This window comes from Merops nubicus, unplaced genomic scaffold (assembly GCF_000691845.1).
Source record: "Merops nubicus isolate BGI_N331 unplaced genomic scaffold, ASM69184v1 scaffold20411, whole genome shotgun sequence".
NCBI classification, from domain to species: domain Eukaryota; kingdom Metazoa; phylum Chordata; class Aves; order Coraciiformes; family Meropidae; genus Merops; species Merops nubicus.
This window is the reverse complement of record NW_008586487.1, coordinates 1-22500: the sequence shown is the minus strand read 5'-3', so window position 1 is coordinate 22500 and position 22500 is coordinate 1. Positions and strand designations below refer to the sequence as shown.

At 48.8% G+C, this 22500-nt stretch overlaps 2 protein-coding genes across 2 annotated transcripts; one reads left to right on the top strand and one right to left on the bottom strand.

Moving 5' to 3' along the window:
* Positions 1–338: 338 nt before the first annotated feature.
* IFT140 (intraflagellar transport 140) lies at positions 339–3919 on the top strand. Its single transcript, XM_008948678.1, has 7 exons — positions 339–484; positions 683–865; positions 1118–1324; positions 1555–1767; positions 1838–2004; positions 2290–2431; positions 3734–3919. The coding sequence occupies exons 1-7, from the start codon at positions 383–385 to the stop codon at positions 3917–3919; spliced, it is 1200 nt and encodes a 399-aa protein (XP_008946926.1). The 5' UTR covers positions 339–382.
* Positions 3920–5290: 1371 nt separating this feature from the next.
* TELO2 (telomere maintenance 2) lies at positions 5291–22278 on the bottom strand (the record flags this gene model as incomplete). The annotated part of the gene is made up of 19 exons (XM_008948676.1): positions 5291–5634; positions 8471–8586; positions 9179–9243; positions 9649–9748; positions 10417–10508; positions 11234–11404; positions 11961–12032; positions 13000–13116; positions 14233–14324; positions 14611–14696; positions 15319–15429; positions 16401–16492; positions 17270–17406; positions 18002–18143; positions 19308–19376; positions 20180–20282; positions 20380–20527; positions 21157–21225; positions 22001–22278. Coding segments are annotated over 19 exons (2164 nt in total), but the record flags the coding sequence as incomplete, so codon positions are not given.
* Positions 22279–22500: the final 222 nt, after the last annotated feature.

Below are 22500 nucleotides of genomic sequence, written 5' to 3'. Positions count from 1 at the left end.
GGGGCAGTGCGGGACGCCCCGCTGCTGCCCGTGCTCTGCCGTGTGACACTGCCTCTGCACGGCCCGCTGGGAAGGTGCTCCTGGCTCCTGCCTGCACCCTCTGCAAAAGGGGCATCGACAGAGGCTTTGGGGGGGGGGGGGGTTTTTTTTTTATTCTCAACATTTTTTTTTTATTTTCTACATCTCAACAGAAAACGGCCTGGAACAAATGTTCACTGCTGCAGCTCGGGGGTTACTTGTGTTGGTGCAGGTTTTACACAGAAGGGTGTTATGGGCTAAAGCTGTAGGCTTGCCACAAGACAGAATTATGAAATCTGTTTGCTGTATACCCAGAGCCAAATCTTTTGCTTTTGAATAGGAGAACAACTTAGATGATCAGCTGATGAACCTGGCTCTGCTGAGCTCTCCAGAAGACATGATAGAGGCAGCCTGCTATTATGAGGAAAAGGAGCAGATGGACAGAGCTGTCATGTTATACCACAAGGTAAATGTCTTTTTAGTAAATAAACTCCAAACTTTAAACTGAAGCAGCTCCTACAGCAGCAGACATTACCTCGGCTGTAGTTTCTCCTGTGTGTGCTGTTTATCACTCCTTTCCTCGTAGTGGGTAATGCTTTATTGAGCCACACTTGATTTTGCAGGGCTCATTCTAGTCTTTAAAGACTCGTTCTTAATTTTGCAGGCAGGACACTTCTCCAAAGCACTGGAGCTGGCCTTTGCCACACAGCAGTTTGGGGCCCTACAGCAAATTGCTGAAGACCTGGATGAGAACTCAGACCCAGCTCTGCTGGCCCGCTGTTCTGATTTCTTCACTGAACACGCTCAGTACGAGAAGGCAGTGGAGTTACTGCTGGCAGCCAAAAAGGTAAACTCCAGTTTCTCTGGTCCCTCCATGTCCAGGGAAAGAGGAGCACAACGGGGGTGGATGGCCATGGACATACATTTAGCTTTGCTGGTAAACAGATCCGTGGAGACGTTTGTAGGGTTTAAAGGCCCATCTCGTGCCAGTCCCTCATGGGGTGATAGCCCACTGGCTCAGCTCTCTAGGTTACACCACAAGCAACGTGAAGGATCGTGGTAGCTTTGCAACAGCTCATTGCTTTCTCACTTCCATTAGTACCATGAAGCTCTGCAACTTTGCCTGAAGCAGAACCTGACCATCACAGAGGAGATGGCTGAGAAGATGACGGTCTCTGAGGACTCCAAGGACCTCCCTGAGGCATCCCGGAGAGAGCTGTTGGAGCAAATTGCTGACTGCTGCATGAGACAAGGCAATTACCACATGGCAACCAAGAAATACACCCAAGCAGGAAACAAGTTAAAGGTCAGCTTGGATATTCAGGGAAAAAAAAAAAGGCTGAAGAGGCTGAGCCTATTATCTTTCTAAGATTTCTCAAAACAAGGGTGCTTTGGGAAGTAAATCTAGGCACAGTCTTCATACAGTAGACTTACCCAGATGAGGCTTCTTAGCCATCTTATCATAGCTTGTGTCCTTGCATTCACAATGATACTTTTCAACCCCTCTCCTCCCCTGTGCCCTCTTTCCACTGCTAGGCTATGAAGGCACTGCTGAGATCTGGAGATACTGAGAAAATTGTCTTCTTTGCGGGAGTTTCCAGACAGAGAGAGATTTATATCATGGCAGCCAACTACCTACAGTCACTGGACTGGCGGAAGAACCCAGACATTATGAAGAACATCATCAGCTTCTATACAAAAGGAAGGGCCCTTGACCTCCTGGCTGGTTTCTATGATGCATGTGCTCAGGTAAAGCCCCTTCTGTGAGTGCTGAAGGTGTTTGGGAGCAAAGACATTCATCTTGTTTCTCTGCTCGCAGGTAGAAATTGATGAGTATCAGAACTACGAGCAAGCACACGGAGCACTGGTAGAAGCATACAAGTGCCTGGCCAAGGCAGAGACTAGAAGCCCCCAGGGGCAGGAGAGCAAACTGGCACAGCTGCAGAGCAAGCTGACCCTCATCAAGCGCTTCATCCATGCCCGGAGGTGAGCTGCAGCATGCAGAGCTGGGGAACTAAAGGCAGAAACAGCACACAAGAAGAAAAGGTTTTCTAGTGCCTGCAGTTTAGTAAATACTTGCAGCTGCTGTTACTGTTTTTTTAGCAGGGAACCCATTATGTGATTTATTTTTTTTTAAAGTGCTGTTGACCAAGCAAAGTGTAGCACTGCCAGAAATGTAACACAGTAAAATAAGTCCTCTCTGTTCTCCACATGACAAGCTGAATGCTTGAGATAACTCAGACTGATGAATTTCCTTTTGCTCTTTACTAGAATTTACTCTGAAGACCCCAAAGAAGCAGTCAGACAATGTGAACTTCTCTTAGCTGAACCAGACTTTGACACCGCCATCCGTCACGGGGACGTCCTGGGCTTTCTGGTTGAACATTACGTCCAAGCGGCAGAGTTCCCTACGGTGAGTTCTTCCTTCTTAGAGCCTGTATCTTAGATACACTGCCAGCCTGCTGTAACCTGCTGGCTCACACAGGAAGACATTCCAGACTAGAGACTCCTTTGCAGGAGCTGAACTGCTCAGCAGGGCATGGTAGCCCTCAGGACCTATAGCCACATGAACACCTTTCTCATATTGTGGTACCAAACAGAAAAAGAAAGTTCATGGGACACAGAGCACTCATAGGGGTGGGCTCTTCATCATTCTGAGTTTAGTACAGATGGGTCAGTCTGAGAACATCTCAGCAATTGCACTGTACGTTTGGCACTTGGCCAAAGAAGACAAGGCCACCAGCATCCTGGCTTGGATCAGCACTGGTGCGGCCAGCAGGAACAGGGCAGGATCGTCCCCCCGGACTCGGCTCTAGAGAGGCTGCCCCTTGAATCCTGGGTCATTTTGGACCCCTCACTCCAAGAAGGACTTTGAGGGGCTGGAGCGTGGCCAGAGAAGGGCAACAAAGCTGGGGAAGGGTCTAGAGCCTGAGTCTGGCCAGAAGTGATAAGGGACCTGGGGGTGTTTGGACTGAAGAAAAGAAGGCTCAGGGGAGACCTTCTGGCTCTTGAGAACTCTCTGTAAGGAGGCTGGAGCTAAGTGGGGGTTGGGCTCTTCAACCCAGGAAAAAGCAATAGGACAAGAGGAAACAGCCCCAGGTTGCTCCAGGGGAGGTTTAAGTTGGACCCAAGGAACAATTTCTTGCCTGCCAGGGTTGCCCAGGGCTGTGCCAGGCTGCCCAGGGCAGTGGTGGAGTCCCCACCCCTGGAGGGGTTTCCAAGCTGTGGAGATGTGGTGCTGAGGGACACGGGGCAGTGGGGACCTGGCAGTGCTGGGGGATGGTTGGACTCAAGGAGCTTAAAGGTCCAACCAAAACAATTCTATGCTTTTAGGAAAATTGTAAAATTGCAGTTATTTGAGGAAATGGTGAAGCACTTCTTCAGAGCAGAAATGCCAGACTCGTGTTTGGCCTACGCTGTAACGCTTTATTATGAAATGTAAGGAGGCTGTGCTGATTAACTTGATTTTAATGTTTTTCACTGAGTTTCAGCTATGAGGAGCCAGACAGAACGGCCCCAAGTCACTCTGAAAGGTCATCCAGTGAGCAAAGGCCACAGCTCCTGGCTGAGCATTGGCCCCTTCAGCACCGAGCTCCCCCCAGGAGCTCGGCCCCACCCCAAGGGCTGATGCTCGTCGCTGTTTTGCTGGGGCTCCCAGTAGCCCCACGGACGCTCCACCACCAGCCCTGACAGTGACCTCTCTGTTTCACTTCAGGCTTATCAGTATCTGGAGGAGCTGCAGAGAAGAATTCCACCCCAGAGCCTGAGCTACTTCGTGACGCAGCAGACGGTGGAGGCCGCTCAGCGCGGCGCGGGCGTTCCCGTCGGCCGGACGCTCCACGGCAGCGTGGAGACCAAGGAGGTGGAAGAAGAAGTGGTTGATGAAGTAGAGGACCCTTGACAACTTACCCTTAGCAAATGCAAAGTTGACTTTAATACTAGGTCATTTATTCTGTCCTCATTAGCAGTGATGTATCAGTCAACACACTGCTGTGAAAAGGCTTTTTGGTTATTACCAAGAAATTTATTCTTTCTGCTTGACTGTACAAGCAATAACATTGAAGGGAATATATTATCCCAAACACTACATACAAAGATTTACATGTGTAGGCTGCAATGAAGCTGGTTTTACTATTTTAATAAATTTGGAGGAGAAAAAACCCCAACTGTGTAGAGTAACTTCCGAGTACAGAAAAGCGCTGAGTAACTGAGATGGAAACTCCTCAGCTGACAAAATTTTTAAGAACTTTGATCTGCTGAGGTGCTGATTTGTCATTCCCTAGCTGTCAGAACTTCTGAAAACCATCTCCATCAAATTTGGGTGGGAGCTTGGGTAGAAGTGAAACTCCTCCCCTACTGCAGACTGAGGGGAGACTTCCCCCAGCCCAGAGCTTTTGTATTTAATAAAACATCGTAGGGTCCTAGAGGCTTGAGGTACCTGGCTGAGGAACCTGCAGAACCAGAGAGTGGCTGGGCTTGGAACAGACCTCGGGAGGTCACCCGCTCCAATCCTCCCAGCTCTAGCTGGGACACTTTGAGCCACTGAAGCTTCTCTCCTCACTGTGAAGCTTTTTTTCTCAGCTACCCTGCACTAGTCAGACTTCCAGATACACATTTCTTCCCAGCACAAGTAAGACATGAAAGTGAAGCCCAGCGTAGGCAGCCAAGGTTTTGCTCCTGTTTAAGCCCGTTCCCCTGCCCCGTGGAGATTTACTGACAGTCACTCTCATACACTTCTTACCAATCAGCCCTTCTGCCTACAATGATTTGTCTTTTTCCTGTTTTGTGATTTGCTTCAAAACTTAGGGCGAATAGGAAGGTTTTAAGTTGTCTGCTTTCAGGGGAGAAGGGTGGGGAGAGATTTTACAGCAACAATCTGGATGTTAGTTATCCTTTATTAGAAACTTACTGAGATTATACAAAAAGAATTTCTGCATTGTCCATCCTAACCCCAGCACAGCTGCAGCTCAAGCCTTTAAGGTCTGACACATTTTCAGAAGTCTCTCTTCAGTGCTGGGATCTGATCAGTGGTGCCACCCCTGCCCCACGGCCCCGTCCAGCAGCACACCAGGAACGACTCCCCCAAACGCCGCCCGCCAGAAGACACGGGAGCCCTTGTCAGGGCATGTCACAGACGGTCCTGGGAGGTGAGTGGCCCTCGCCAGCCCTCCTGTTTTTCTGACAAGTCTGCTGTGAGATCCTCCCTGTATTTTTAGCGGAGTGCTCCGATCTGCCAAGGTTATAAATAGCTGGGGAGGGGGCTGGGCGGCGCGGGGAGGACGCGGGGCTGGCCAAATTCCTGCCTCTGTACACGCCGTACCGGATGGCCGCGCGCTGCGCTGGCCGCCACTACAAAGTCCAGATGTCAAGTCAGGTTCGCTGGCTTACAGCTCTGCACCCTCCCCCTGCTTCCTCTCCTCCAGCCAGGTGACTGCTGAAGAGGCTCCAGCAGTGCCTACACACATCCAGCTGGCAAGAGGATGAGGTAAAGCTCGTTTCTTCTACCCTTCAGCTAGGAAGGGACAGCTTTGAGTTTCTTTTTCAAGTTCTCCATTAGCAGCAAGCTCTGCAAGGCCAGCCTCCTGCAGTCCCCATCTGGATCTTTCTCCACCACATCTGTAAAAGAAGCAGCAGCCATTAGTTGCAAAATGGGCTAAAAACGGCCCTTCACGTAACACCTCCCTGTCGTTTCACTGACCAGCACTGAACAAACGCAGCCCGGCCCGGGGTGGACACGAGCACCTGCAGGAACATCTCAGAGCAGAAGGCAAAGCTGCACAGACCTGATGATCTTAAGCAGCACGAGTTTAGCTGAGCCCTGACTGGCACATGGAACGATGCTCTGTTCAGTCTTGTAGCAGAAACAAACAGTCAGCCAGGCTGAAACAGCACAGAAAGGGCCTGACCTGGCAGTCCAGGGGATAACCCCCATGCCAGAATTTGTGCTTGTGCCCTGAAGCTATCTGTAGCTTTTCTGCAAACAATTAGCATGAACACAGTTTGCAGTTAGAAATCCACTTATTCAAAAGCCTAAAGTCTCCTTCTGCCAATCCCTACAACCTAAACAAATGCTCCGTGCTCTCTCTTGAAATCTGTGGCCACGCTGCCTTTCAGAACGGGGAAGAGAAAGAGGCAGAACCCAGGCTGCAACACATTCCCCATTCTGAAAGATTATTCTTCTGCTAAACTAGGAGTTCTTTCACACTTAATGCAGCAGGTAAAGGAGAGCATGAAACTGCTTCCAGCAGCTGTTATTTCAGGGGCCCTTAATGGGCCTGCAGAGTAAGAACCAGGATGCACGCAGGATGTCTGAGCAGGGGGAGCCTGGAAGAGCAGCGAGCCCGCGTGAGGATATCCTGTACGCACGAGCAGTGTGCCCAGAGCCTGCTCCTCTCAGCCCAAACACATGACTCACTCAGAGGGAGCAGGGCTATTTATAACCCCTGCCAGAGCCTCACGATGGTGTTTCCATACTCCCTCTACAAAAGGCAGAAAGGGGGAGGCTACAAGACAGATTAGTACAGGCTCGAAAGCTGAGACTGATGTTGGCATCATTTCTAATTGCCATGAGCACAGACCTTGAACTGCTGCCACTGGAAGGGAGGCACAGGGCACCAGGGGGTCACTCAGGTCCTCACACAGAACTTACCTATCACATCGCTCTACAGCTCTTGCAAGGGCTGGGAATTCCCTCAAAGGCAGCTGCTGAGCAATCAAAGGAACCGTTTCCTAGAAGCAGGCAGTATTCCCTCCCTCTCCCAGGAAAGATTAGGCCAGCCTTAGGTCCAGCATGGCAGGAAGGGCAGCGCCCAGCAAGTGCAAGGGGGATCCCAGCCCCTGTCCCCAGCTGGAACGTCCCAAAGCACCCACAAGGGACGCACGGCAGCGAGGGAAGCAGCTCCCTGCAGCAGGCTGGGAACAGCTCTGGTTAGAGCCCGGAGACTGCTGGGCAGGAACAGCCAGCCCCACTCACACCCGAGTGACAGCACCCTGCAAGGGGGGAGACAGGAAGGAGCTGCAGCAGATTCGTAGCTTTGTGCCAAATGCTTCATGGGCAACATTTCCCAGCCCACTACTCCTCATTCTGCTTTAGCCATAGCAGGAGAAGCGAAGCTGAAACCAAAGTGGGGCCTTCTCTGGCCATCAGGCCTGCGTGCCTGACACCCTGTCCTGCTTCCCAGCTGCAGCAGCAGATCTAACACACAACACCTCTTCCAGCTCTTATCCAGAAGAGTCACGAAGCAACAGCAAGTCAGCTAGCTCAAAACCACAGTTCAGTGACAGCAGCAGGTCTCCAGTGAGCGACTGCAGCTGCTGGAGCAGCAAGGAGGAGCCCAGAGCCTCCCTGTGACAGCTCTTACCAACAGCCTTACGACGAGCAGCAGAGGCACAGTCCAAGAGGCTGCCGTGTTTCAGGAAGCAGCTCCAGAAGCCCTTTTAAACTGCACTGAAATCATTATCTGAGCAGATGTAGGAGCTGTTTAAAAACCTTCAAAGAATACAACTTGGCTCCACAATAATTTCCCCTTCTCTGCTATACACACAACTCTGATCTTACTCTGCTCTCATTCCCACCACGTCATTTTCATGCAAAAGCACTACATGCAAAGAGATGGCTATTACACTACCTAGAGACATAAAAAGATGCTACTAGCACTGTCATCCTCCTCCTTCCAAAAATAACTCCTTAAAAACAGATTATGCAGCCCCTCATGCTGAAAATACATTTATAGCATCCCTGGAAAGGCTCTGCTCAGTAACAGCAGCGTTAACTGCAGAGACAAGCAGATTCCTCAGAGCACACCATGTCATGGGAAAAGCAGAGTTTTCGACCCCCTGAGGCAACTCTCTTCCTTTTAAAGGGCACAGAGCTCCACAACCTGCAAGGATCAGAGGCCAGCTGTGTCAGTGACGCTTCCTGCCTGCTCCCTCGGGGAGGCCACCTCACCCAGAGCGAGAATGGTGAAGGAAACCAACCCAGGGAGTCACATGAGGTCCACTGCGAATACAGTGGAGGCTTCAGAGCTACAAAGCACACAGGAGTTCTTTCCTTTTGTGCTCCCAGCACACTGCAATACCTGGCCACCAATTTGTGCAGCTGCAGCCTCCCAGGGCCCATGAACGCAGCCCACGTAGGGTGTGAGCACGCTTGGAAAAAGGAGGCACATCATACACTGGGGGATTTTTTTGGCCGGCCTGTGAAGACAGCCACACTGGAATGCCACACGCAGCTCTCAGCTTGTGCTTTGGGTACCTCAGTAACACATCTGTGCAGCATACAGCAGCATCTGGGACTTGCCCCATGCTTACAAACAAGCATTAAATACACTGACCACGTAAATGTCTGGTGCACAACACTAGGACATTACTGCTACCATCACAATTAAAGAGGTGCTGCACACAGACTACACCCCTAACCAGAAAAACACTGGTGTGCACCACCTCATCTTACCTCCCAGCCAGGACAGAGTCTCCAGGAGCTCTTCTGTCATGTCTTCCAGGAGACGCTCCGCAGGGGCGCTGAGGAGCACGGAGGAGACGCAGGACAGAAGGCCCTGGCGCACGTACCTGCTGGAGGGAGAGTGGTGAGAGCCTGCAGTTGGAGCTGCAGCCTGCCCTCCCCGCAGGGCTGTCCAGCTTCACACGTCTCTGATTGTGGTGACTTGGAGCGTGACCAGGCACCAGCTGGCGCAGTGGCACACAGGGAGCCCCTGCCATGCTGTGGCACAGGCAGCCTGGCGTAATTCAGAGTCCTGGACAACTCCAGGAGCAAAAGAGAAACGGGATGCTTACAGCATTTCGGCTACAAGTCTTAATTTCTTTCCAGAGCTGAATGCTGGAATTGAATCTAAAGTTTTCTGAGCTCCCTGAGTAAACGAAGAGGGAACTATCTCAAGGATCAAGAAATTTGTCACACTTTCTGGAAGCACTAACTGCACCTCCACACTAGAACTAGCCAAGTTCACGTGTTGGTCTGACAGTGCCTTCACTGCATATTCTTGCAATACTCAGTCACAGAACACAAGGCTGGAGGAGAGCACAGAGTTAATGCATCAAGTCACTGACATAGTCAGGTGCTAGTCTTGGACAAGGACAAGCCATAGCTGGAGCCTGGCTGCCAGCTGATCTTTAAAAATGAAAGCATACAACCACAACTCACGAGTCGGCGTGGAAACGCAGAGCCCAGACAAACTCCAGCAGTGCCCTTCCCATGGCAGCAGCTGCCTGCAAAACAGGGTCAGGACAGGAGCACTCAGCACCTCCTCATTCACACCGGCCCCACAGCTGCACCTTGAGACACACTGTTCTGAAGATCAGGGTCAGTTAGCTTCATTTTACAGATGAGGAAACTTAGGCAGTAAAGTGGAAGGATGTGCCCAGCCTCCCACAGCAGCTGATGCTTTTCTGCCAGAAGCAGCCAAAGGTAGCACAGGGGTGTCTTGAACCCCATCTCGCTTTTCTGACCACTTTTCCCAGCCCTTCTCACAAACTCTCAGCACACAGGACTCAAGACATGCTGCCAGCCCAAGTGCAGCAGGCTGCAGAGCACACTGCTGCTCGGGAGGCACCGCTGGGCTCCCAGGCTGGGGGTCTCTGCTGCTCCCTGCAAGCCCACGCAGCCTTTCTTACCACAGTGTTGATGGCCAAGTACATCAGGATTGCTAAAGTGTGGACCAGTCTTCCCAGGACCAAGTGATCTTCCCCCAGGAGATCAAATGTTGTCAAAGGCCTGGGAAGTAGAACACAGACAGTCCCGTAGCAGTGAGGAGGACACCAGTGCATCCTTGGAACAGCCAGGGTGGTTCTGCAGGGCCAAGTGTCCCCCACCAGCCCAAATCCCTGTGGCAACAGCCACGACAGCCATTCCCAGCTGAACAAGGCCACGGATATTTGCTCTCATCTGCGCTCCCAGACCACTCACACCTTCCACTCTTACAGCAGGGATCACTTATTCTACCAACAGGCTTCACTTAGAAAGAAGCCTGTGTAAAACCAGCACCACTGCCATGCTAGAAACAAACCATTAAAACCAGTATTACAAGAATCTTGATTCTCATGGAATCAGATAATCACCCCTAGGCAAGCAAAGGCTTGGATGACTGACAATAAACTGTGTCCTACGACACGGTCCCAAGGGGCAGCCCAGGTGACAGGCCCACACTGAGGCAGAGCTGGCTCTGGACACAGACTGCAGCCCGAGCTCTGCAGCTGCCTGACCCACACCGGGGGAGGCAGCCGAGGCCCCCGGAGCTTTACACGCCAGCCAGGCACCACTGTGATGTCACTGGGCCCTGCATGGCTCCTGGGATTTAACCTGCTGCTCCGAGGCGAGCAGAACCAGCAGCAGGGTTCACTCTGGCAGCTGCCCTGCCCACATCCCAGTGTGTCCACACTCACCTGTCAAAGTGCTGAATCAATGGAAAAAAGAAGTGCCCAGCAACAGAATTGAACTCATTTGGGCTGGAAGCCAGTTCCACCCGAGACTGACCCTATCCAAGAGAAAAATCAAGTTTAGACACAAGATGCAGCATCCCACTCTTCCAATTCACTGGACACTGTCAAGACTCCAGGTTCCTTGCAGCCATCCCAGTGTCTGCCACTGCTTGTGCGTCCACCCACAGCTACTAGTTTCTCGACTGGGCGGCTCATTTCCCATTCCAGATCCTCTCACACATCCAAATATTTCAGTAAAATATAGCTCAGTACTGCTGGGTTAGAGATAAGAAACAAGAACGTGCAAGGGATCAGGGAGTTTTGGAAAGCCAGTTCTCAAGGACAAATCACAGGGGAGTTCTGGGAACTAGGAAACTTGGATCAATTTATCTCCTTGGGAAGTAGGAAGGCTGAGACAGTCCAGCCCAGAGGCAGCTGGTCTGATGGAGGCAGCTCTGGAATCTGTGAGGTGCAGTCACAGCTCCCTGCAGCGGCCAAGCAAGCTCAGGACAAGCACAGAACACAGCCAGCCCTCCATGCAAGGCAAGGAGCTCGAGGTTTATTTTCCTTCCCCTGCTGGGAGAAGACTAGAAGAGTTGGTACTCTGCACCAGAAGATTCAGACAGATACTAAGATAAACTTAAGTTTGAATTACAGCATCCTTCCTTTGAATTGGGCCAAATTTCACAGGTATTTTGCCTTTTCCACATAGAACTACAGCAACTCCTAGCACTCTATTTTTTCTGGATTTGACATGAGTTTGTTACTGTCCTGGCCTCACCGTAGCAAATCTCCGAGTCTTGCTTTTGATCCTCTCATCAACAATTCTTTTCCAGTCCTTAGAGCTGTTACTTCCAGGAAGGAGCTGGCTACAAGGGGTTTGGGCACCAGAATGCTTGGTCTTCCCATGGCATTTGGGATAGGACAGTTCTTGGGCTGCCAAAACCAATACCTAGGTGAAAAATAGGGAAAATACTCTGTTAAAAACGGGTAATTCCTGTACTAGGGAGCAACAATAACAGAGCAACATGCACACAAAGTGATAGGAACAGCAAGGCAGAAAGGTACAACAGGTTTGGAACAAAGAACAGCCACGTAACCGCCCCCCAGGCCAGCTGGCTCCAAGGCACTGACCAAGCACTTGGTCCCTCAGCCCTGGAACAGAACAGCAGCTCCTTCAGACACAGGCCGTGCAATGGTGTGCCCACAGGCAGACTGCTCTCTTGAGAAAGTGCAGCTACAACAGACTGATGACAAGTTAGGAAATGGTGGCTTTTCCCAGGCAAATGGCCACCATGTATTTTGCATTCTGTGGGGAAGGATCACTGTGTTATTGGAGCATGGCAGGGTTACAAACAGGAGAGGAATGCCAGGCAGGAATACTGACGTGAGAGATTCCCACGCCTCTGCCTCCCCACATGAGGAGTAACCCCAAAGGTAACTGAGGGAAACCACACTGGTGCAACAAAGACCTAAGGAGAGTGGGAAGTGAGGAGAAGAGCACTTACATCCAGGATGTCCATGCGCTGACGAAGACTGTAGTTCAGAGAGTAGAACTGGGAGGTCAAGTACTTCGCTACCTGTGCGGAAAAATCAAGGCACAGTGAACACAAACCCAGGCTGGAAACAGTTTTCCCACTAACTCTAAAAGCACTCCATTTCAGGAGAAGCCTTGCTTCCCGTTAACAAGTCTCCAAGAGAAGGGAAGAGACATGAAATTCAGACTTCCATGTCTAGATTCTCTCGAAGGAAGTAAGTGACAAAGTGACACTTTGCCATTCTCCTCTGCCTCCCACGCAGAGGTACCCACACAGCTGCCATGGCAGCTCTGGCACTTCGAAGAAGTCCTGACTGCAGCCTTTCAATACTCAAAGGGAGCTTATAAGAAAGATGGAGAGAGACTTTACCAGAGTCTGCCCTGATAGGACGAGGGGTAAAGGTTTTAAATTGGCAGAGGATAGATCTCGACTGGACACAAGAAAGAAACTCTTCACTGTGAGGGTGGTGAGACACTGGAACAGGTTGCCCAGAGAAACTGTGGATAGGAATCACACAGGATCATAGGAAGTGTTCAAGGTAAGGTTGGTAGGGCTTTGAGCAACCTCATCTAGTGAAAGATATCCCTGTCCACAGCAGGAAGAGTTGAAAGCAGATGATCTTTAAAGGTCCCTTCCAACCCCAAATATTCTACGATTACAATCACCAGCTAAGTCTTCCTCTAGAGAAGCCCTTTGTGCCTCAGCTTCCCTCTGTGTGAAACAATCTTCCCTTTAGTGCAACAAGGCCATATCTAATTTGCCTTGCCAGGTACACTAACAGCCTCCAAACAACTCCTCCAGTCCACCACAGCTCTGACAGTTTTCTCTTTCCTGTTGTTTCAGTCACCCACTGCAGACTCTTCAGCACATAGCCCACACACGTGCTGTGTGAACCAGCTATTCCAGCACACCCCGACAGCTGCTCCTCTCAAGCTAGCAGGAGACTTCAGCTGCTTAAATTTTTGCCTGTGCCCCAAATGGAAAAGGGAAAGCAGTAGGAGAGACTCACAGGCACTGGATCTGTGGTTAAAACAGCTACTTGAGCTCTCTGACGAAGCTCCACAAAGCCTTCTACACAGGTCTTCTCCTCCAGGTGCAGTAAGATCTTTGCCAGCTCCACGCTAACCTGCTCAAAATATGAAAAAAGGAATCAAATCCCTGCAGGTGGTTTTTTTCCTCTCAGGATTTACACATCATTTCTAATGTTTAATCAACACAATGAAATGGAATACAGGCACCACGTCCATTACTTAGGAGGGAGAGAAAACACATTAAGCTCAATACCATCAAGACAGACTTCTCAAAACCCTGAACAAACCCCTGCACCAGTTTCTGTGCCCACATTCACTGTGGCTTTTTAGACAAGTGGTGGTACCATGACAGAGGAGGACTTGTCACTATAATGATGGGTTAAAGGGTACAGCACCATGCTCAAAGCCCATCATGCTCAGTACCTGTCTGATGAGCAGCAGCACCTTGCACATTGTTGACCAGATTACACCTCCCCTCCCTTCCTCAGCTGGCAGAGGTCTGTATCTCTGCCACCCTCAACTGTTCACTAACAAGTGGTGGTGACCACTGACCTCACCAGTGACCTTGCCTCAAGCTCCTCTTACCTGAGCTTTTCATCTTGACCAGTACAATCACTCAGGAAGAGGGAGCACAAGCAAAAAGGGAAAGTCCATTTGATTTCACACCCCTTTTGGCTGAGGAACAATTACATTCAAATTCAATTAAAAATCAATTCAATCCAAGTTTAAAGTCAATTGCTCTGTGGAATTTGTGGCTGCTCTGTAAACTGCATCTCTGATGTTTTTTCCACCCAGCAGAAAGCATGGAGCCTCCCCAAATTCCTCCCCTTACTGGCAAGCTCCTCTTCCAGGACGTGGTTTAGTGCTCATGGGAGTGTTGGGTTGATGGCTGGACTTGATGGACCTTAGAGACCTTTTCTAGCCTTGATGATTTTACACTTGTACTTGCAATGCATTTCATTTCCAGTGCTGGAGCTGCTCAGTGCCATACTGCTGCCAGCACCTTCACTGCTCCTTTACTCCTTTGGCCTCTGTAGCTTCACCTCCATAGCAACTATTCCCTTCTATTTCCCTTCCCAAGCTTAAAGCTTTAAATCCAGGTACACATTGACCTCACCCTGCTGCTCTGTTGGCATGTTTAGTGTCCTCACAAGGGCAAAGAGATAATCCTGTATGATAGCCCACTGGTAACTTAACTCACACTACTTCACCTCTCTTGTTGCTACTGGATTCTTTCGAATCAAGCTCTCAAGGGCCTTGACTGTAGCTTCCCATTTGTCCACATCTTCACTTCCTGTCAGGACTGAAGGTAATCAAAAGAGAAACAAAAGCTATTAACAGAATGCTTTGGTATATATCCCCAACCTTCTCCTGCCAATAGTTTGCCTTGTTATAGGCAGATATCACTGACTCTGCACATGATCAGCATTAGGAACTAAAATTAAATTACTCAGAAATTACAGTTCAACACCTGAGTGCTGACTACTGAAATCATCCAGCTTCTCCAGATAAGCTCAGAAAAACATACACCCACCCAGAGACCACTCTCCCAATACCTGTAAGAGATAACTCATCCCAAAATCTCCTACCTTCAATACAATCTCGGATGTACACAGGAGCCTTAGTCTTTAGTTCTTTATCCTCTGACATGTCATAGGGTATGAGGTCATCATCACTAAAAGAAATAAAGGCAGGAGTCAGTCTCTGGGGTACAGATGGCCTTCCTTCCCCCAGCTACCCACACAAAAGGGGAAGAGCCAGCACAGACATGGCTGAAACACTGTCACCCCTGCACCACTGAAGCCTAGCCTGAAAGGGTTCCTCAGGAACTTCTATAAATTCCTCTGAGGCTCATTTGGAGAAATAGTTCTGTGACTGGTTCCAGAACTGGAACTCTCCTGGTCAACTGCAGGAAGGAGTCAGGTCACCCACAGACTGGGAGCTGATTCTTGAGATTTCTTTATATGTTGGTAAAGTAACAGAATAAGGCAGGTCTACTATTAAAACGATCCATAATTCCAGGAGATAGGTTTCCAAGTCAAATGGAGATAGATCTGCAGCTCTAGGGAACGTGTATCTAAGTCCAATGGAATAATTACAATGGCTGCACATGACGTGGGCTTTGCTTGAACTACTAACACACTCTGTGCAATTTCCTACCCAAAGTCCTACTTTGCTGCACAACTCGCAGGTGAACACTGTTAGAAAGCAGATTTGCTGGTAGCTCCCTTCTCCCCAGGTCTGCTCTTAAGAACCTGCCATTATTTCCCATTTCCTACCAGTTTCTTGCCCCATACCTGTCAAGTTCATCATCTGACTCCTCATCTGGCATCACAGGAGCTGCCGTTTGTGATTTCTCATTACTTTTCAGTGTCAACTGCAGTGCAGCATCTGCTTTCTCATTCTTCCTGTGATGAACAAGAAGTGTTAAAAACAATGAAATAAATCCTTATTTACAAGCAAGAGCTACCCACAGCATCGACTCTTGCTGCCCAAACATAATGGCAGAGAATGAGTCCTGCTGCAGTCCCCCACCCAGCTTGGCCTACACAAGAAGCAGTCCTGTGAAGGAGAATGGGGTGAGCAGAGGAGCAGGAATCTCTTCACAGAAGAGGGCAGTGGGTAACAAAGTGCAACCAGCTAACTTGCTGCATTTGCCCTGCATTAACTTGTACCTGGGACTGCTGAGGAATGACCCATCTCTGCTAACTGGATCACAGTGGCCTGCACTGTATCAGAAGCTATGAATGACACTGGACAAAAAGAAACACCTTTAACTATAGTATTCATCCCACTAGCAATGACAGAGATACTTTATTTCTGTCTCTATACCTATTTCTGTGGACTTTGGCATGTCCTTAATTTCTCTGCTTCTCAAATACTGTCTCTGCTGATTATATCCCTAAAATGGGAGCCACAAATCTTCTGTGTTTCACTGGAATACCAGACAGTTTCATTTATGACTAACATGAAGTGCTTCACACATCTGCTGATAAAACTAAGTGCTTTAAGGAGCCTCAACAGATGCTATGGAAGTCAAGAGCACCAAAGAACCAGTTTTAGACTGACAGGCTATATTTTTGTCACTGATGAATGGGCAGAGGGCCCAGATGTGAACAGAAAGGCCCATCTGATTCTACCCAGGGGTACTTAAGACCCCTAGAAACTGCAGCACGGTTTCACCACGTAAAGCTATCAAATGAGCAATTTTAATACATATGAATTTGTAGGTAGCATAACTACACAGTGTTATGAACAATGTGCATTATTATGCTTAAGAGTACATAAGAGCAGTGTATACATTTCTAGGCTATAACTCAAAAAAGGCACGGAGTAGAGCAAAAAGATGGCATAGACATGAATAGCAGCAACATCTTACTCATCATCAGGAAGGCTGGGGACAACGGTCTCCAGTGGGGGAGTCTGCACCAGAAGGGACTTCAATTCTCTTGTTTCATCATCTTCTTCATACTAGATATTCAGAATAGCTATTACTGCACTCTTGGATTGCAAATAGGGACAGCATTCAACATCTGACCCTTCTACTGCATGCAAACGAAGACTGAATCATAAGCAGATGAACTCATGTAATGCATTTATGCTGCACATAGAGCATACACATATAACATCTACATATAACTTCCATATGTACATACCTGTGCCATGTCAGCTCTGTCCCTGTATTTAACAGCAGTGTCTGATCAAACCTTGCCTTAACGTGAGTTACAATCTTCAGAATATTTAATAAGTGGCAACACAACATGAGGGATGCTGCAGGTTTTATAGGATTGATGTGATTTAATCACACAACTTTCATCAACTCCACTGGAAATAGCAGAGCATGTATCTCCATGTCAAGCTTGAAAACCTCACTCGCAGCATGTCTTCCCATCCCACCAGGGGCTGAATGTTCACCACTGGTTTAGGTTTAAGGTCCCCTCTCAACTTCCACCTGTCAGATCCAATTCCCTCATGCCACATGATAATCCTCTAGCAGCCCTTTACCATCATCAATTTATCCCAAACTCTACCAGAGGACATTCTTAAGGTCACTCACAGCTACCTGGCTCTTCTCTATACAGCTGGTGTTTGTAAGCAGACACCTTCATTTTTTGGAAGCATTGCTGCCTCTCATTACTTCCCGATAACCAGTGTTAGAACTTGCTATAATGCCCCGGGTCATCTGTTTTGAAACTTTTATTTCCTCTAAGCCCTGAAGACCAGGCAGAATTTCATTATAACCCTCACCTGAAACTTCAAGACAGGCCCATCACTGTTGATTCTTGAACTAATGCTCTCTGCCACCACCATTCCCAGCCGCCGCACTTGTGGCAGGTTGCTGTCCAAGTGGCATTTCACACCCTCCATCATGTTTGTGAGCAGCTCTGGGGACAACAAACAAACAAACACACACACACTGCATGAAACAGACAGAAACAAACACCCACCTTTACACTTGTTCCCTGAGAGGGCATCTTCAGACACTTGCCACCCAATAAGTGGTAGAAAGACAGAAAGGGGCCCGTGCAACCATGACTCCTTTTCCTGCCATGGGAGCACTGCCCTTCAGCACCAAAATAATAAACTCTTTCATGGGGTACAAAGTCAACAAAACATTACAACACATTCTACATTTAGAATACTTCCATTTTCACTGAAACAAAAAAGGACTGTACATCAAGTCCAGTCAATCTTTATCTTGTTTTTAGAGTGCTTCAAAGCCACTCAAGTCAAACACCACTGGTTTTCCTGAGACAAAACTTAAGGACTCCTAAACCTTAGTTCAAAGATTTGCTTCTCCAGCTTCATAACTTAAAGCTATGCACCTGGAATTACTCTGCATCAGTGCTAAAGAAAAAGAGGATTCCAGCAGGCCAAGATGAAATTCTGTTTATCCATCAATCAAAATAAGGTGTTTTTCTACTCACAGTCAGACCTTCTGCTAAACAAATCTAGCCCCTGCTTCTCCAACTGCCTCACCTTGTCTGCAGCTCTCAATTTCAGGCTCCTTCAGGTGGGAGAGGCAGATAAGAATGGCCTTGCTAATATACTGCTGCTGCTCAGGGGGAGAGTGCTTCACAGCACTGCTGCTGCTCCAGGTCTCCAGCAGTTCCTGCAGCACCTGCACCAGAGAACTCAAGCTGGCCTGAAATGGATCTTTTCTACACATAAGTCATCTTCTTTTTGAAACATGTTTTTGAAATATGCTTTCCTGCAGCACACTGTATATTCTGATGGTGCTTTGGTCTTCATGCTTCCTAGTGAACTTTACACTCCCAACAAATGGAGCTAACTTTGTATTTCAGGGCCCAACACATACTGTGTTTGAGCAGTTAGGAACTCCATACCACCTTCGTTTAATATATTATGAAATATAATGTGTTGGGTTTTTTTTTTAATTTAGAAGTGATAAATATTTTAATCTCTTTCCAGTGGTGCTCAGTGACAGGACGAGGGGCAATGGGCACAAATAGGAACACGTGAAGTTCCACTTCAACATCAGGAAAAACCTTCTTGTGAGGGTGCCTGAACCTGGAGCAGGCTGCCCAGAGAGGTTGTGGAGTCTCCTCTGGAGACTTTCAAAACCTCCTGGACACAATTCTGGACAGCCTGCTCTGGGTGACCCTGCTAGAGCAGGGGTTGGATGAGATGATCTCCAGAGGTCTCTTCCAACCCTTAACACTCTGTGATTTCTCATAAATAAATATGATATGCAAAGTGATATATGTTATTGTAAAAAAATAACATATCATATGGCTTTGTATGGTTTTCCAGATAATTTCAGAATGTCTATCTAGGGAAAAAAAGATTTAAAAACTGAGAAAACAGTAGAATTTCCAGAGATACAAATTTCCTGGAAGTTCCATGACACTGCTGACTTAGAGAGGGAAAATATCTGCACCTTCACTGAGAATGAGACAGATCCTAAAGCACCAACCATCTGGCACACAAACAGCTCTTAGCTACCTTCATCACCTGCTGCCATCTGCCCAGCCACACAAGCAGGGAGTGCCAGAGGAACGCAAGGACAGAGGACATGGACAGCTGTCAGTATCCAAGCCTCATTACTTTTGCTCCTTGGAAGACAATTTATTAATTAAATACGTAAAACTAACGCTAGCAGTGCAGAAAGTCTTAGACTCGTATCTGACAATCTACTTGTGATACAGTTGGGCTTCCCTCACTCTTATGAATGCAAAAGTACCAAAACTGTGCACCTCACAGACACACACCGAGCAGAATTTTCTCCATCAGATACCTCAACAACCACGTTACTCAACCTTACTTTGATCAGCAGGGCACGCCGAAGGCTGTCCAGGGACAGGTAGCCAAGGAGGTTCTGCAGCACTGCAGTCTGCAACAAAACCCACAAACCTTGCTTTAGCCAGACATAAAGTTGTCATCCAGCAATGACGAGCTTGTATTTTTACTACATTAAACTTTTCGTTCTAAGAGAATGGTTGACAACATTCAGAGGCAGAAAAGTAAACAAATTTAAAAAACCCAACCAAATACACACATCCAGTTGCTGACAAAAACATAGAGAAACAGGATGGAAATAGAGTACAGTATTTTTACCATCAAAACCAGGTCAGCACAGTCCCAGGCAAACATGGGAACATAAAAGTCTAGAGAACATCCCTCACAACAACATCACAAGCCACAGAACACTTCCTAACACCTTATGACAAACTTGGGTGCACAGGAAAGAAAAACAAAACCAGCCCTTGTCTCATTTCTTCAGTCTAATTCTTAGCCCTGAGGTGGGTCACAGCTTCTTCAGTCTCTTCTTCCAGTTTCTAAATAAACCCGATGTCTCCAGCTCCCCAGAACACTGAAATTATGTGCAAATAACTACTTGGTTCCAGAAGAAAGAGTACAGTAATTCTGCTAATTGCCATCAACTCAGAGAGAGCACATGAATCCCATGATTTCAAGGCAATCTTTTACCACTCCCTCTCCAGTACCTGCAGCTGAGGGGATGTAAGCGGACAGCTGCCCAGCTCATGTGAGACACGGGCAGACAATGGACTGAGGGCTCATTTCAGAATAAAGGGTTAAATCTTACCCAAGGAAACCTGGAGCTCAGCTAAAACACGGGTCAGTGTTTGGGAAAAGCAGGAGTTACTGCAGCCCTGCTCAGCACCGAGCCCTTACCGCGTGGCCGTACTGCAGGAGCAGCACCTTCTGCGTCACCACAAACTGAGCCTTCTTGTTTTTCACAACCAGGTTTCCCAGCAACCTGGACAAGACATCTGCCCTAATGAGACAGGTCAATAACAAAACATTAGGAATCCATATGCCTGCTGTGGCATTCCAGGCTTTGCTCTGGATGAGGAGGAAGGCAGAGCTCTTACCCGGGTGCTCGCTGCACAAAGCCGAGGACCACGGCCTCCATCCAGCGCTCGGGCACACACTCCAGCAGCCGCCAGCACATCCTCTGCCAGATGCAGTCTGACTTGGTCAGCTCTGTCAGGCGGGGCACCAAAACACCCAGGATCTCCTCTGAAGTGGAGGAGAAAATGGGTAAATACATCAGGCAGACAGAACTGGTGCCACGGTACTCAAGGTCAGCCTACAAATTTCAACATGCTTACAAGACAAAGAAATACAACGCACAGTCTGCAGCTCCACGCTGCTCCTGAGGTGAGAGCTAACCCAAGCAGCCTGAGGAACTTGCAGGTATTCCTCATCACCAGAAAAATCTCTCCTCAGCTTCCCCAGCCCTGTTAACCACTTCTGCATTCAGTGGCTTCAAAGTCGTAAGCAAAGCCAGGCTGAAGGCTACTCGCATGGCAGGGCAGTGGTTTGTCCTGGTATTTCCAGGGCACGTTCAGGCCACTGGGTGAAGAGCACTAGAAAGCATTTAGTAGTTACGTCCCAGACAGCAGGATGAGAAGGCAAATCACCTCCTCAGTTTTTGAGAGGAAAACAGATCATGTTCACAGAAAAGCTGACAGAAAACCATCAGCACCTATCAGATACACAGTTGAGTAGCCACAGAAGGCAGAGCACCCTGTACAGTCCAACTCACAAACCCCCCCAAAGTATTAATCGGCCGTCCTTCCACTCCCTCTGTTGATCATTATCATCCCAGCCTTCCAGCCTCCTCCCAACAGTACAGCAAAACTCACTTTGTCTTCCATGGACACACGCCTTCCCCAGGACGTGAGAAACAAAAGAGATTGAGCAGTCCGAGCCACCTGGGAGAAAACAGACACAAGCTTCACAAGAGCATCACCAGCATTCTCCAACCAGCCTTCCCTCTATGAGTACCAAAGCCTGAAAAGACAGATTTTTCTCTTCAAGCATCACCTCTTCCTCCCTCCACCACCTGCCTCCAGGCACAAAACAGCACTCAGTATTATTTATACACAGCGAGAGCCAGAAGACTAAAGTAGCTCAGTCCCACTTCAACACAATGGTAAGAGAGCCAACGATTCATTCAGTGCCATGAGGCCAGGCTGAGAGATTTGGGGTTGTTCAGCCTGGGGAAGAGAAAGCTCCAGGGAGACCATCTGGTGAGCCCCTGGCCCAGGCTGCCCAGAGAGGTGGTCGCTGCCCCATCCCTGGAACCATCCCAGGGGAGGTTGGTCGGGGCTCTGAGCACCCTGCTCTAGCTGGGGATGTCCCTGCTCCCTGCAGGGGGCTGGACTGGAGGGCCTTGAAAGGTCCCTTTCCACCCACAGCAGCCTGTGATTCTGTCTAAATCTTCTATGCAATTCCTTTAGCACAGACCAACCAATGCTACTTAACTACCTGTAGGACTGCAGCTTTCAGGGGGATTTTCCAAAGCCTTGGCCACCTTCCTCATTCCTGTGACCTTATGCTTTTAAGCACAACAAACTTCAGCCCGAAGGATTAATGCCAGGCTCTGCAACACCCGTTAACTGCATTTCAAGCCTCAGCCAAGGGGTTCCATGGCACAACACACTTCTTCAGTGCTGTCTGTACAGCACGGTCCTCCTCTAACCCTACCTCTTAGGGAGTCAGATATCTTCTGCAGCACCTGGATAATGGCATCCCCCAGGAGCGGGAAGTAGTTGTGTGGGAAGAACACCGGTGGGTTTTTCCCCTCGAGTCTGTTGCTGACATGATCAGGCAAACAGACGATCTTGCTGAGCAGGGCCTCCTGCAGCTCGGCCGGGCCGGCCTGCACTTGCTGCTGGCAGACCTCCCAGAGCAGAGCCGACATGCGTCCCTCCTGCAGGAACTGCTCCAGGGCCCCAACAACCTCCCGCAGGTGAGAGTCGGGCCTGCAAGAGAGGAACCGGCATAAATCCCTGCCCCTTTCGCCCAGGAAGCAGATGAGCTCGGGGGGGGGTTTCTGTTGAAGCCTCACCCCACTGCAAGCCTGCTGCTGCTGCTAAACCACACACAGTTTTAATCCAAATCACATTGGAAACAAAGCAGCAAAAAAAACCAATCAAAGTTAATCTTTTTGCAGCTCTACGCCCCAGGAAGTAAGACACCCGGAG